Source organism: Alligator sinensis, unplaced genomic scaffold, assembly GCF_000455745.1.
Source record: "Alligator sinensis unplaced genomic scaffold, ASM45574v1 scaffold607_1, whole genome shotgun sequence".
Taxonomy (NCBI): Eukaryota; Metazoa; Chordata; order Crocodylia; family Alligatoridae; genus Alligator; species Alligator sinensis.
Genome location: NW_005841935.1, coordinates 1582772 through 1599756, shown reverse-complemented (window position 1 = coordinate 1599756; position 16985 = coordinate 1582772). Strand labels below are relative to the sequence as shown.

General features: G+C 44.1%; 1 protein-coding gene across 1 annotated transcript in view; it reads left to right on the top strand.

Moving 5' to 3' along the window:
• Positions 1 to 16985, top strand: part of LOC102368774 (purpurin) — a 50647-nt gene that overhangs the window by 20406 nt on the left and 13256 nt on the right. Inside the window, exon 2 of the mRNA XM_006019665.2 lies at positions 12268 to 12385. Coding sequence (XP_006019727.1) covers positions 12269 to 12385 — 117 coding nt within the window. The 5' untranslated portion in view covers position 12268. The remainder of the gene's footprint in view (positions 1 to 12267; positions 12386 to 16985) is intronic.

Sequence of the window (16985 nt, the reverse complement as noted above, 5' to 3'; positions counted from 1 at the left end):
TGGCAGGGGGTCGGACTAGATGATCTGCCCAGGTCCCTTCCGACCCTAGAAACTATGAAACTATAAAGATGCACCCAGTGGGCGGTAAACTACAATACCTTTGGATTTAAATCCAAGAACCTTATGTGTTGGTCAAATGGGAACAATATCAAATGACTTCCCATCCATATCAAGCACATCATGTATTTGATTGGGAAAGCAAAGCTAGAATTAAAATAGCCATTGTTCCTCATCCCATGACCCCCAAGCACTTTACTGCAGGTAAGCAAGCATTATAGCCTCAATTTCATTGACTGGTAGCCAAATAGAACAACATTTTAAGGTGTCTGTCACTAGAAGACCTGGAAACAGACCTGAGGTCTAAGTTGTAGCCCTGTGCCTAAATTTCAAGCTTCCATCCAGTGTCTCAGGAATATGAATTAGACCTACCTAAGCTAAAGCTAAGGCAGGTAATTCTCCCTGCTTATGTACAATAACCACTACAATATTTGTCAAGGGCAGCTCAAAATGAGTCTATATTTAGTGGCTTTCAAAGACCTTTGTGAATAAGCACAGAACTTGATTGTTAGCTGGGCAGCAGGGAACTTAATGCCTGATGGAGGAGACTATTTAGAGATCTTATACTGTACCTCCTCCTACTGAGTTAGCACTAGCTGCTAAATCTGAGCTGGCCCAGCAATCACAGTAAATCCTAGAGTAGTTTATCCAATGCTTGTTCTGATAAATAAAGGCATGAAGAGGGGTCAGTTTGCCATAATAACAATGAGCATTGATTTTTCTATGTTCTTGCCTTCTGCTTGCTGTCAGCTGTCTTATCCATCTCCTTCTGCAGACAATGTGATTCTTGGTTTTAGTATGACTATTTTACATGGTTCTTGATGAAATTGTCAAATTTAAATGACTTGGAAATGTGCCTTGAGGTATTTCTAGACTCATATCTCCTTTTCTATGCCAAAGGTGCTCTGACATGGTATTTTTACATTGATCTATTAGTGTAATTCTTTTTTTTCCTTACTGAAAACAGTAAACAGTGCAGTGACAGATGTTACAGCCACAAACCAAAATCTTGTGTTGTGATTAGCTATTATTAGTGCATCTCTAATCCCAGTGGGATTAAGTGTCACCTAAGTATTGCTTCAAATGTCACCTATGTCTTGCAGGAACATAAACTAATTTTTGTTGTTGTGTTAAAATCAGGCTAACCACTAAGTGGTCACAAATCCTTCTGATTTACAGGAAATACAGAAAGCTTACTCTTCCGTAAGCAGTCATTTTATTTGTATTAGAAGACAACAATTATAAGGTTATTTATTTGTATTTGTCCAGCTCTAAAGCTCTAAAGCTGACATCCTTCCAAAAGCTGTTACAAAATTTTTAAATCATAGTTTCAGTGGTCCCATGGTTAAATGACAAAAAACTATATAAACAGACGATAAACATTTGACAACTGTTTGTTGATAAATCAGTTAAGCACTGTGGCAGAAAATTAAAATGTCTTGTTAAGGCTCCAGTGTAAGTTTGAGCCCATGTTGAAGTGGGGTTATCTGGCCATTCACACTGGGGAGTCAAAAGCAGCCAGATATAATGTTGGCTGCATTACTTTTGTGTACTATTGGTGACAGAAACTGGCCTGCCTTTGGTATGTTAGCCCAATGAGCCACTAGGCTTAGAGGGACCTTTGACCCCATTTAAAAGACGAATGAAATACAGTCAGTGGAGGATACGAGGGAGAGTATTGCTTCCTCTAGGAAGCTGGCTGAGCTTGGTTTTTATCATGGTGGGCAGTCATATGCCTAAAGTAACAAAACTTTTTTTTGTTGCTGCTGTCTGAGAGGGCAGCAACTATGTGCCCCGTTGATTTACAAAAAGACACGGTACATATATAGTAGCCTAGATCACTGACAGCTGTAGCTGAAGGATTTTCTCAGTGGACCACAATTTGGTACCCTTCTAGAAAAACAATCTGAGTTTTAAACTGGCATTTGGTTCTAGCAGTACCTGTAGGCTGAAGTCAGTACTTGGGGTGGTGAGAGAGAAAAGGGTTTTGTGCTTTTGAATGTGCTGTACATATACAATATAATCAGCAGCAGCAGCAAACACTCACGGTCATAGATGATTGTCATCCACGATTGCCTTATCCGTGAGTCCAAAGATGGCGGATGAGGCCTATCTGGGATTGATAGACTCTGTTTCAGCTCAGGCACATGTTTCCACATGGTGTGGGTGGTTCTGGGTTCTTGGTTCGGTCTGTGACATGCTATGTCTGCCACTTCCAGTTTTCCATCTCCTGTTGTCATAATAAGGTTTCAAAGTAGTGAAATCCTTGTAAAAAACTCTTCCTCCATTTGCGGTGGTTCTGGGTGATAGTCTCCCACAAATTCATATCAATGGTGCATTTTGTTTAAGTTGGCCTTGAGGACATCCTTGAAGTGCTTTCTCTGCCCTGCTCTTGAGTGTATGCATTGACTGAGCTGAAAGCATAAAACTCTTGAGCGTACACCTTGGGAAAATAAGGCTTGCTTCAGGAGTCTGGAGTTGGACATCTAAATGATGTGACCAGTGAAGTTGATGTCAGAGGATCATTGCCTCAATGCTTGTGGTGTTTGCTTGAAAGAGGATGCTAATGTTGGTGTGTCTGTCTACCCATTGGATTCGAAGAATCTTCTGCAGGAGCAACTAGAGGTGTCTCCTGTATGTTGTCCACATCTCGGCTCCATACAGTAAAGAGGGGATCATGACTGCTTAACAAACAATTGGTTCTGATGTCATGATCTTCAAACACCTGTTTCCTCAGGTGTTCCAAGGCTGCATTACACATTTGAGGTGCTGTTGGATTTCTTTATCTATGTCAGCCTTCTGTGAGAGGTGGCTTCCAAGGTATGGGAAATACTCAACATTCTCCAGACTCTCACCTTGAAATTGAATTACTAGAGCTCAGTACTGCTCATTGGACACGTCTGCACATACTATTAATGCACTAAAAGCTTACGGTACAGTAATCTTTCCCTGGAAGTGTATTGACACATCTCCTGCCCTGCTCTGCTCTCATATGGCAGCTAGGAGGAGCTCTAGGCTCTCCTGGGTGCCAGCTCTGGGCTGGCAGGGGGCACTGGGGTCAGCCCTGGGCTCCTTGGAGTGGGATGAGTTGTCCCACCTCTGGAGCAGCTGCCTCTCACCTCACACCCCTGCCCTGGGCAGCTGTATACTGCTGGGCTCCTGCTCTGAGATTGGAGCAGAGGCTGGGACATCATCCTGTCCCAGCAGCTGCCTGCTACTGGGCAGGGGACATGTCCCAGCCCTAGCTCTGATTTTGGAGCTGAACCCCAGCAGCTGCCTGCTGTCAGGGCAGGGGACAATGCCTCAGCCCCTACTTCAAGATCAGAGCAGGGGCCAGGCAGCTGCTGGGGCAGGTGATGATTTCCCAGCCCCAGTTGGCCAATCAGAGTGGTGGCTGGGAAGTAGGCAGCTGTACGGGGAGAGAAGACAGCTCCCCCACTCCCTGCTGCCTGGGCTAACTGGAAGCAATTTGCTTCTGATTAGCTGTCTACACATGTGCTACTGCATGGTAAATCTACCTGTATTTACAGGCAGTAGAAAACCATGCAGTAGACTAATCTACTGCACAGTAGCTGCTGTGCATGGTTACACAGTGACACTTTACTGCATAGTAGATTAGTCTACTGCGCAGTAAAGCATCTCATGTAGGCAGGCCCATTAAGAGCTTGTTGATGGAGGACCTTAGTCTTCTGAATGTGAAGTGTCAGTCCCATTTCCTTGTATGCCTTGGTAAAGACAATGACAATTGCCTGAAGGTCTGCTTTTGAGTGAGCACTCACTACAGCAACGTCAGTGTACTGGAGCTCGATGATTGAGGTTTGGGCAGTCTTGATTTTCGCTCAAGATCAGCTGAGACTAAACAGTTTACCTCCACTCCGACTGGCTCTTGACTAACAGCTCTCATACAAAAGAGGTTTAATCTTCATTCATTCTGGATGCAGCCCATTGAATCATTGCTCAGAATGTCTAAAGTGGATTTGTCTCTGGCCAGTCACTCTGCTGGCTGAACAGAGCCATACTATCATGTCCTCCCTGCTGCCTTTGGAGTGGTTTGCACCAGTGGGAGACAATGGGAGTATTTTCCTGTGCTCCAAGGAGCAAAGGCTGCTAGTATAATCAAACAGGATGAGGCACAGCCCTGGCAGTGAGCTACAAATAAGATAGCACATGTCGAAGGAGGTTTAGTATGCTTCAGCTCTCCCTGCTGAGAAGAGTTGAAGCACTGAAGAGGAAATGGACAGAGGCCTCAAGAACTAGTCTCATTCTGATTCAGAGGTTACAATAAATGGCTTCCAGTAGGATTGTGCCCATTCATCAAGTTTAATGGATAGAGGGGGTCTGGGCAACATTTGAACAATGGTTGAGGGTTCGTCACAATGTCCAGTCCATTGGACCCCTGGCCACAAATGCTGTCATACTTTTCCTGGGATGACTGGTAGAAGTCCTCCCCACAAAGTTTATGAACACTCCAAGTAATCCCCTGAAGTATGTTCCATGTGCCCTTGGGATTTCCTGTTTTAGAAAACAAACCAAATCAAGGCACCGGTAAAAGACTACAGTAAGATCTGAAAGTCATGCTAAGCTGAGGCTTATTCACAGCAGGTAAAACACAAAACACTGATGCTGACTTCACAGTGCAAGCATGGCTCAGCCATCCGAGAAGAAATAATACGGTATCCCTTCCAATTTATCTTCTATATTCATAATAATTTCAAGCCAGCTCCTAGGTGTCTGGTTACTCCTTAAAACCTTATGTTTTTCCTGGTTGTTAATCAGTTTCTTGAGACGTTCCAAACCATATAACCCCTTGTCCTGAAAAAGGTAATTTATTTAGATTGAAACTGTTTAAATGACAGGATTTCCCCTGTCAAATATGGCTTGGGACCCTCTTGATTTACACAATTAAAAGAATGCTTTGAAGAGGCTGGACTAAAGTTATAAGAAAGCTGTACAGCAGCAAACAGTGTGCTTCAAGAGGGAGAAATCTCTCTGACACCATCCGCTGTTGTTCTTGAGAAGCTGGGATAAACAGATCGTCTCTTTTGGTCACCTGTTTAACCTTCAACAATCATGCTAGGCACTTTGCCTGTCCACAAAATACCTGAGTGCCTTGGAATGATGAGATCCCAGCTCTCCTCTCTCTCTCCCTCCCTCCCTCTCTCTCTCTCTTTCTCTTTTTTTCTCTAGGCATAGGTTTCTGAACCTGAATTTTATTAGTTAAGCTTGAGCTAGGTTCCCCCAAATACTCAATTGAACCAGGGTAATATTGTAATTGTTTTTGCTTGCTTTTCCTTGCATGGCTATTACTACTAGTGCCATCATAAATTTCATATACTTAGGAATAAATAACTTTTATAGTCAAACTGGTGGTAACTGGGTGTATTTTTCCTTCTTTACTCCTTTCCCACTTGCTCTGCAGCAACGTCTCTTTTCCCTAAGCCAAAGATCCCTTTAAAGCCCCAAAATACTGTGGGTTCACTCATCAAGAGGCTATCACCACTAGGACAGTTAGGGCAAAAGATTGGGACATGCTGAGTTTGAGACACATAAGGGGATCAGCCTATATAGGCTGATTGACCCAGTTTGGCTCAGACATGCCCTAATGAACTGAATGCTGGCCCATGAGGGTGTCAGCTGGACACCCAGCGTGATTCAGGGGTATTCTGTTTACCTGTGTCTGACTGCATGTTATTGTTATGTTAATGAACTGATTCCTGGCATATGAGGGTGTCAGCCTGCATATGCTGGCTGGGTCAGGAGTGTCACATTAATCTGTATGTGTGTGTATGTATTTGACTGATTTGGTGGTTGAAGGAACCCAGCCCCACTGAAACTGAGTCCTGCAAGATAGCTCCATTGGGGGTGAGGACTTGCAGAAGGGAGAGATACAGCTCCATATAGAAACAGAAGGAACACAAGCAGCACTTTGATAGAATTACAGAGACCCCAGAAACATACCCCTAATAAATGAGCACACCCCAAAGTGACGGGCAAATCTGGTAACAGCTTGTGGATGGGAATTGCAGGAGGCAGTGGGAGACAATAAGGGAGGAAGGCACAGGTTTGAATACAACAATTTTATTATGTTGGTTTGGGATTAATCTGAGTTGCTTTAAAGCACAGCCTCATCAGGTGTAGAGCTCCAAGAGAGACACCTGGGGGAAGAAAAGAGACATAGCATTGGTACTACTGGAAGTGTCTGGAGTCTGGCCGGACAGTGAGGGAATAGTGTGTTTCAATATATGTCAGTGGACAGGAAATCCAGAAAAACCAACACAGACATGGAGAGAGATCCTGGGGCAAAGTCCATATTTTTAGACTCACTGTTTTGAGTCTTAGATGATAATGCAAACATCCATCAGCTTTGTGAACCTAAGAATATCTTCTGTCCAGGTGATTGGGCAAGTCTGGTCACATGCATATGCTTAATATAAGTCTAATGCAAGAGGTTCTGATTTAACTCTGCATTTGCTTAATGTACATCTAAAGTGGCCAGAAGAGTTGAATACAGCAAAAGTAGTTTCTAGTTGCTTCAGCAGACTTCTGTGCCCTCTGGACTTTTTTTTTTCCCAATTATGTAAATGCTCTATTTGTATTAGTATAGAAGGCAGATGCATGTGTGTGAGGATTACTGTTGGTGTTTACATAATGGATTATCCAAGATTAAGTGTTTTGTGCAGGCGTATGAGTGAAAATAACCAATTAGTGACTTTGCAGACTTATTATTTAAAGACAGCTAGAAGGTAGTTCATACAAAAACTCTTCCACTAACCGCAAACTAAAGACCAAGATAGAGTAAAGTAGAAGAGGTCCAGCTATCCCAGCAGGTACGTCCCTTTCAGTAGAGCAAAATCAGGTAAATATCTCAACGAACAGTATTTCCTTTCAGGCCTTTCAGCCTTTTGCACATGAGGTGCGCACTATTTAAGAAAATTATAAGTAACAATTGCTGATATTAGCACGTATATGGTTTAAGATGGAGAAGAGTAGTTGCTTAGTTATTTAGGACCATCTTTTTGGTAGCTCAGACTCAATACGGACAATACTGTAAAACTTAAAATGTTTAAATAAATTAGCTAGGTGTTTTGCTGGATATTAAGGGTTGAATTTCCTGGAAAACTATTGTACCTACACAATCTTGTGACATAGCGCATTAGAATATGGATGAGCTGGATTTTGCTATGAACTGGATGCACACAGGAACAGGCAGCCAAGTTTGTGGCAATGTCTAATGGCAAGCCAACAATCCACCAGTTGAATATTATTCTTCAAATTTGGGAATTGATGTGTATGAGAAACTATTCAAATGTGAAATGTGTTTTGCCTTTATAATATGCAATTAAGAAATGATTAGGTCATGAAGTCTCAATCAAAGGTAATGATCATGCTGTTTGGTGCTGCTAGATACCTAAATACAACTTAACTCTAACAAATGAAGCTTCACTAAAGCACACTTTATTGCCAAAACAAAAATTCAATGAAAACAGAAAAATATTGTTAAGTCTATTCTATGTTTGGTCAAAATTTATATTTATAAAATATAACTGGCCTATATTTGCTTGCAGTATTGTGGCAAGCAAATTCTGTGTTTGGCAAATCAATCATAGTTGCTCAGACAAGGTAACTGGATTTGACTGGGGCATTTAAAATTGCCCAGGTTTTTTAAAGAAGCATTTATTCAGTACTTTTTATAATATGAAAGGAAACTAGCATAAATGTAAAGCATGTAGTTGTAGGTATAGCACTATCTGTTTATACTTGCTACATACAATTAACAAGGTTTTGTTTTTATTTATTTAATTTTTTATTTAATTAATAGCATATCTTCTGTTTTATAGTATTCATATATGACTGCCTCTTAATGCAGGCAAAAAACTTAAATGCACATGCATACAGACTCAAGAGAAAAAGAAATTATCTAAAATGTACGCAATTTTAATAGAGAAAGGTATAGATAGACTATACAAATGAAACCTTGGGGAAGTCTAGACAAATTAGACAAATGAAGGCTGGGGAAAGAGACATGGGCAAAAAACTGAGGTGGAACAATGGAGACAAATATGGAAACGGGGTTATTAATCTTAATGTGTTTTACACAAAAAAACTTTTTATAAAATATTCCACAGATGATACCTATCTCCAGCCATGATCCAACACATTTTTCTTATGGTGGTGCATCATGTTGGAGAGGCTGTGGAGAAAGAGGCTGCTCTTTTATGTGGTGTTTGTGCCTAGAGGTCCAAATATTATGGGGGTGAAGCAACCAGAATAATAATTATTGTTGTGGATAGTATTTTGCTTTGGATCCATTAATTTGTCTATTGAATGCTCTAGTAAAAGAAGTTTATTTTGTGTAGAATGAAAAGCAGACATCTTCCTTGTTTTTAGCTGCTAGATTATGTATTGCTCAAATATAGAAAGTGGTTAGCCATTTTACTCTGAAGTCAGGCAGAAGGCAGGTTTGGGTGGCACCAGAACAAGTTAGTCTTTAAGGTGTTACTCTGCCCTGTCTTCCAACGTGGTGGTGATGGAGAAATTGTTCTATCACGTTAGATTTTTAGCAATGTGACAAAAGAGGGGTAGATATTTAGAAATATAGGTTTCATTCTGGACCTATACAGAGGACAAAAATTCACTAATCAGTAAGCCAGCGCATCAAAGCAGAATTCTTGAATATTACTGAATGTTACTGGATGTTACACATACACACACACACACACACACATACACTCAGTATATTGACAGTGGAGGTGGTAGTTTATAAGAATTTTTGTTTTCCTTTGTAAAGATTACAGAGATGGTTAGTTGGGTTAACCTGAAGCCAGGCAGAAGGGAGGGCAGGGAATCGCCTTTGGGCTCAGGCAGACATTATTTTTCTAGTGCTAAGTTTGTAGCACTGTAAAAAACACGGTGTTATGGGCAGGCACACAAGCACAGCCTGGCTAAAGCAAGACAGTTACCACAAAGGCATGCTGTCTGGCTAGGGAGTGACAAAGGGCTTTCTCCCAAGACAGTCTGTCATTGAGTTGGACAAGCTCACCAACAGTCTTGCCTGATCAACTATTGCCATCATGGCAATAGCTGATAGGGACCAGAGACTGCTGGCTATTTCCAGTCTCAGGCTGCCTGCCAGTCCCTCAGGTAGGCAGGCGACCCCAGTGCTTTTTCCAGAGCTCCAGTTGAGCAGGTGGCAGCTCTGTTCACTGCTCCCCACCCTGCAGGAACTGGACCGGTTCTGGGGACCCCGTGGCTAAAACATTGCCTCTTGCTGATATTCTGGCTACAGGGGCAGAGCCTTTTTCTATGGCTATCAGAGCACAGGAAAGAGCAAGGCTGGCTGAAATATGGCCTGACAAATGATTTTACCCAACCCGCAGCTGGTCCACTGAAGGAGAATTTTATCCAGCCCACAGTTGCCCTGGCTTTTGGTGCCTCTCACCCTTCTCCCTTCCCCATGGCAGCCAGCTGCAGCAGCAGCAGCCACTCCCCTCCCCTCCTTGGCCAGCTTTCCCTGTCCCACCCTCCAGCCCCCAGTGTAAGCTCTAAAGCAGGGGGTGCTGAGCTCCTGGTCAGGTTTCTGAGGCTGTCTGTATGCCACTCCGACCCTGCGTCTGGCGAGTCAAAGCTCAGGTAAGGTTCTCCCTGCTGGTGGGGCAGGAGATGCAGGGGGAAGAGGGCCAGGAGCAGTGGGTTATCTGGGCTCTGCTTGGGCAAGGTCTGGTAGGGTGTAACAAGTGGGTGTTCCAGGGCCAGTCCAATTGCTGGCCTACTCACTTGTCTCAGGGCTAACCGCCCACCTACCTCACCTGCCACGCCTTTGATGATATGAATTAGAAGATGATAACAAGGCGGGAGGCTGCCCATTTACTTGCCCTGATGCCAAAGGCCTATACACAGCTCTGACCTTCCCTATACCATGTCCCATGCCTCGCAGATGATATCAATATTATTCCAGTGCCTCACACTGGGATCCGCACTCCCATGCCCTCCCACTGAGCCCCTCACACCAGTGCCTCACGTCGGGACTCTTGACTCCTATGACCTCGCACTGAGACTCCTAATTACTCCCACTGGGGGCTCCCAGCCCATCCCTTCTTAGGTACCCTGCCTGGCATGGGACACTCTTGATCCCCTCACAGGACCCTCTTGGTCCCCTCACACCTCACAGGGGCCTCATCCCGTGCCCAGCACTGGGCCTCAATCCCCTGCCCAACACTGGGCCTCAATTCCCTTAATCTGCTTACCCGAGGAGCCTCACATCTAGCTCCCTCATAGGCTTAGGGCCCCACCCCCTGGAGCCTCACATCCAGCTCCTTAATGCAACTCAGGACTTGCTCACGCTGCCTCACGTCCCTTCCTGACCCGGGCTCTGGCTCAGGACAAACAGTTGCGCTGATTGGGAGTGCAGCCACCTGCAGACTGCTCTGCTGTCTACCCCAGCCTCTGGAAGTAATAGAGCACAACTTGTGCTCTGTTACATAGGGGCATGGGCATCGATGCCATGCTGTGTTCATGTGGACCGCTTTGGGCTCTCCCACATGGACGTAGCTGGAGCAGCTGGTATGGCTCCTGCCCGACCTTGAGTTCCTGGCCTGTGGCAGGAGCTGAGCCAGCTGCACCCACTTGGCCCAAAGTGGCATGCAGCAACACAGCATGGCACCAGCCTGGCCATCTGCTGGGGACTCCAGGCAGGGAAGGGGGTGCAGAGAGAAGTGGGGAACACAGCACAACACCAGCCTGGCCAGGTTTGGATAACCCACAGCTCCCAGTCCCCTTCTCCCTGAACTCCCTCCTGCACCCCAAGTCCCTAGCATGCAGCCAGGCTGGTGCCATGCTGTGCTCCTGCATGCCAGCTCAAGTCATGCCGGTGCAGCTGATGTGGCTCCTGCATGACTCAGCTGTGTGCTGGGGACTTAGGGACAGGGGAGGAAGTTCAGGGAGAAGGGTGTTGGAAGCTGCGGGTCATCCAGGCCCAGCTGGGCCAGTGCCATGCTGTATTTCCCCACTTCTCTCTGCCTTGAGTCCCCAGCATGTGGCCGGGTCGGGCAGGAGCAGTGCCAGCTGCACTTACATGACCCAAGTCAGCGCATGGTAATATAGCATGGCACCAGCCTGGTTGCATGCCAGGGACTTGGAGCAGGAGGGGGATACAGGGAGAAGGGGGGAACAAAGGTTAGGTTCCCCAAACCTTTGTTCTCGTTGTGCAGTGATAGGCAATTATTTGGGCTGGAGAACCACTTAGGGAGTTTTGGTGAGCTATTGCAAGGGGGCAGTGCTGACCTGGCCTGTGACAGTTCATCCAAACTCCCTAAATGGCCCTACGGCCAAATAATTGCCAACCCCTGGGCAAGAGTGTGTTCGGGGAGCCCCAACCCATGGCCAGAACACCAGGCAGGGGGCAGCAGCATGCCCTGACAGAGCCCCCCTTACTTGATGCCAGTGATCAGCTGATTGACAGGACCAGGAACGGGGCAGTGTGCCCTGACAGCTCCAGAGAGCCAGCAACTCTCCCTCTTTTGGGTTCCAGGGAGCCATACTCTTACAGTGGAGGAGGGTGAGGGGAGGACTTGGATCTGTGATAGGAATGCCTGTCTAGATGTTAAATTAATGACAGAAAACCTTCCTGCCACAAAGAAGTTGCTGTTTTACACAGCAACTTTTTAGTGATGGATCTGATATTTTTGGGACAGGTCTACTATTTTTTTCCTATGACAAACAGCTTGACTATCTGGCTGGTTGAGTTTCTTCATGGGAAACTGTTATACAGAGCATGAGAAATCTAATGTCTTCCAGGACCCTAACAGACTGATTGGTTCACACCTTATTCGTTAGTCTATCTAAAGTACCACCCTGCCCTACCTTTTGCTTTTATAAAGAAGTAATAACTTCAACCTCATGCAGTTACTGTGTATCTGTCCAGTGTTGAAGCTTTGTTTCTAGAGTTGCCTGCACACAAAAGAAAGTTTTAAAAAAACCCCTGAAACATACAGTCCTCCTATCTCATTCACCCCAAATTGGATCTGGCAATAACCACATGAAAATGTAAATTATTTTATTTGTTGAAATTCAAACAAAATGTTGGCTTTGCTCACCCTGTGTCTGATATAATTCATATGTAGTATCTGGATTATGCATGACCTTCCATAATATATTTTTAAATTGTCTATATTAATCAGAATAAGACTCAACATGTTTGCTTTTGTCTTGCAGAATGAAAAAGAAACAGTATATTTTCCTACTCATGCTCCTCTATGCTGTTGAATATTGCTTAGCTCATTCTTGTGCAGTGGATTCTTTCTCTGTGAAAGAGAACTTTGACCGAAAGAGGGTAATTATTACTACTTCATCTACAGGAAGTAATTTGTAGAAGTAATCCAATTTAAATCAGTTTTTTTTATATATGTACTATGCTTATCTGAAAGGTACCTTGATACAGTATGTTCTGGGTAATTATTAAACATAACAACACTATAATACACACTCTCAAGCACTGTTTCTGTAGTTGAACCACTCCTTTTTTGTTGCTGTTAACTCATGGGATTAACCCCTCACTGCCATTATATCAGTAGGAAACCAGCCCCCTCTCTCCCCACACTCTGAATCCAGTATTTCAACACACATGACAACTAGACCACCCTGATCCTTTCTGGTAGGGCAGGACATAAATCTAGATACTGCTACTACTAATTTGACCTTATATTATCTGCTGTGTTGTGCATCATCCAAAAGTGATGCTCTTGGTTTACAGGCATTCTGTCATATCTTCATGGATACTGTTCTGGGCTGGCTGACTTCTGGAACTTAATTCTGTTTCTAAACCCATGGTCGAGTCATTCCCCCGAAGGTGAACTATCAGTGCACAGTCAGTGGGAAGCGTAGGGTTCTTTTAGTCTAGGCAGGGAACATGAATGAGAAAACCTGCACTTCCTAGCTGGGGAGTAGCCTTTCTCAGGTTCCTCCAGCCTGCACTCACTTAGCATAGCCCCATTGACATCAGTCAGCTCTTAATGTGAAATCTGCAGCATCTGCCTGAGCTATGGTAGTGAACATGGTTACCTGTATGAAACTGTTACTTGTGACAAGAAAGGTTTGGAATGGGGGTTTGAAAGTGCCTTGGGCACTTGTCTGGAACCGGGAAGAAGAGAAGGTTCAGACTGCTGTTCTGCCACAGACTTCCTGTGTGACTTGGGCATTTTCCTGCTACTTAAAGCTACCACTGTGACCTATTTTTGCCAACTATCTATACTATGTATGACATCCAGCAGCAATTCAGTCTGACCTTGGGATCTCTGGCTAAACTTCTAAGTAGGAGGTAAATTCCTCCCCCATTTTATCTCCTTGCTCACCCCTCCTTGCAGCATGCCCAGCTCTACAGGCCTTGAGCACAGGAAATTGGCCAGCAGCAAACCCACAGTTCTCTATTCCTGACTTGCAGGGCCAAAAGAGATGACGTACCTCAGCAGGGGTGGTTCCCATTGTTCGGGTTGGCTGAGGGCAACCTCAGTATCAACTCTAAATATAGTGCAGCGTACCCTTGTTCTCTTTATGGCTTAGTTCCCAGGCTGTAAAGTGGGGATTATAACACTATCCTGTCTCTCAGTGGTGTTGTGACGATACACACACTGAAGCTGATATAAAGACCCTAGAGTATCTTGGACTGTGGACTGTTCACACCATTTGATAGTCTTTCTCCTCTGCTCCAGTGGGTATAGCATTCAATTTTAGTCAATAATCAGAAAGAAGGACCCTTGGTCTCCGTAAAGCAAGATTAAACAGGTTGCCTAATCTTACTCTGAAGGGAATTCTTCAAGGTTTGTTTTTTCTGCATCCATTACAGATAGAGCCCAGGCCAGTGTAGGCATCTAACACCCCACATAATGCTCAAGAGCACTGCTCTGTTTTGACTGCACTGGAAATATACCCTATACCTACCTACTGAGGTAGAATGGCCCTACATCACCTCTCTCTATACTATGAGTAGTGCCTAAAAGCAAACAACTGGAACCCATTTTTGGTAACTCAGGGATATACTCAGACTCTTCATAAGCTGCAAACACTACTTTAGCAAATTCATAGCTGGGCAGCTCTGCAGTGTGGCCACTGCGCAACACCCAGGGCAGCACTGGCTGCTGTGGTGGCAATTGTAGCAGTGTGATCAGCCACTACTGCAATCGTGGCTATTTTTGCACCCCTTCACAGAAGCAGCACCCACAGCTGTTGCCCAGTTTACCCCTCCCCTCCCATAGTAGGGTAGAGACCAATAGTAGAGACCATAGTAGAGACCAATAAGGTCTCTAGATTTTATTGTAATAGGCAACTCATTGCTACAAGCGGCAACAGTGTATTCCAGGTAGAGGTGGCCTACCCGTGTCAGGTAAGTCATGTTGTCAATCTGCCAAGTAGTGCGTGTAGCCGCCGTATTGGAATCCAAGATGGCTGCAGTGAATTCATATTCTGGTCAATATTTCAGCCCCCACTATGGTCAGAAAATTAATTCCAATGACAAAACCAACATTGTATGAACTGAGGAGAACAATTATAAAATTTCTGCCATGGTAGTCATATTGGATTCCAAGCTGGCTGACACACGAGCTTGTATGTATCATCTCAATATAGTTAAAACTAGTAAAATAATACTCTCATACTGAAACCTTACAAATTCTAGCACTACAAATTTCATAGCAGGCCTACAGTACTGAAAACATTATAACTCCAGCTAGCCTACTTGTTCAAGTTATATTGAATAAGACAATATTTTTTTTTAAATTTCAAAATGCGGAGAAGTCAGATATTAGTAATATAACTCAATGGCAATGAAAACCATAGACATATATTCAGCTCAAGGCAATAGGAAAATGTAATAGTCTAATCCAATGGTAATATAATAATAATACAATGGTATATATAACATTAATACAATGGGTACTGCAGTTTTTCAGCTCTCTTCATCGCCTGAATCCATTTCTGAATCCCTGTAGTTATTATATGCATTGCAACATGCTGTCTCATAGCACTCGCAGCTGGCAGTGCCTGGCACATTAACCTGCTTGTACAAGCATGCTGATCCCTGGCATTCCTTCTTTCACTTGCAACTTGTTATCTGAAGGTATTCTGCTGGTAATGGTTCAAGCATGATTAATGATAAGAACATAACTGTCATTTTCAGCTTGCCAACCATGCTGGTCAGGTGATGGCAAAGGTGGATTTAGGTTCAAGATCATTTAATCAAATAAGACTTTGATAATTGGCACATACATGGTGCACAAAGAAGTTGTATGTAGGCAGAAGTCTATCCAGAGCTTTTTCTTGATGGAATAATTTTCACGCTAACATCCAGAAGGATCAAAGATGTTGATGGCTGATACAGCAACACAACAATCTTTTTTACACAACTGTGCAAATCCTTATCAACATCAGAGCTACTTTCTAGACCTGCCAATAGATGTGGATGTTGAATGAACACTTTCTAAGGAGTTTTCTTAGCATGACCACTGAGCTGGCTGGTGGTGTCACAACCAGTGCAGTTGAGAATTCAGTTAAAGATGCGTGGCCTGGCTCCGGCAGTTCTGACACATACCATGAACTGGAATGAATCTTACTGGGATGAACTGGAATCTTATTGGGTTGCTTCTCTTCATCCAAACCTTAGGTGCAAGTTTATGCCATAGAAGAAGGACCAGTACATCTGTGTCATTGCACAAGAATACTAGGCAGGAGTATCTTTGACCAACTGCATGTTTGCCATGTAAGAGCATTCTTGCATTCGCCTCTTCCTGGTGTGAATGCAGTTGCAAAATGTCGCACAAGCTGGAGTGCTCTGCTTTTCCATCAGTGCAACTACCAATAATGAGCACTTGTTCACTTTGGAAACATTGACGTAATTCCTTAAGAAGCTCCTCACTTAGAAAATTAACTAGGTTTTCTTTGCTTGCTGGCAAGGATGTAAAACTATTCCATGATGCCAGTAGCGGAAGAGATCCGCTCCTAATGAGTCTGTGGAGTGGCCTAGTACTTTGAGTCCTTGATATTCTTATGCCTGCCATTATCGATAGTGATATATATCAATCAAAGACAACTTTAACTTGATTACACGTGTTGAAATAGTTGGCAAACACTTATTACACAAATGAGTCAGACAAATCTCCAAATGCTCATGCAGTTTTTTGGCTTTCCTATTTTCCGTACAGGAGACATGCCATCAATAATAACAGCTGATTTCTCAGAAGTAGCATCTGGTAGAACAGTTAGTGCTTTATCTTCAATCAAGATCCATGACAAAGCTTCTTTATAGGCCTCATGGAGTGATTTGTCAGGTTTAAAAATCACAGAAGGTACCCAAACAGTTTGTGCTGTAGGAGAGCATGCACATCGAACCTTCTACCTGTGGCAACCACTGCCAGCAGCCTTTGCTGGTTCTCCTTTGCATTCTGCATCTGTTTCATTTTGCTGCACTGTCGCATACTTGATTTTACATCCTTGAAGGTTTTCAGTGTCAATTTGGGTATGTTTGCATAGAAGCTCTCAGTAGCATCTGGATAATGAAGTTCACAATTTCTCTTCCTTTGCTATGTGCATTCAGAATGTCTATGTGGCAGGTTCGTGTCCCAGGCGTGGCCGTGAAGCCCCCTGGTGACCCCTGCCTGGCTCAGTCTCTATTACAGCCCTCCCTTAATTGCTCACCCGCCACATCTTGTTCTTACTAGAAGTTAAATAAGAGAGGCTGCTCACTGGCCTTAGAGTGAACCTTAGTCTATTTGCAGTACCCTTGGGTCCCTCCTGGACCTTCAGCTGCCTTGATTCTCACTTAAGCTCAATAGCTCCTCTCAGCTGGCCTGTGCCCCAGCAGAGCCCCTGTAGCTCCAAAGGCGACAAGCATATTTATGCACGCCTGCCCCAGGGCACCCGTAACCTTAAGGGCTCCATTTCCT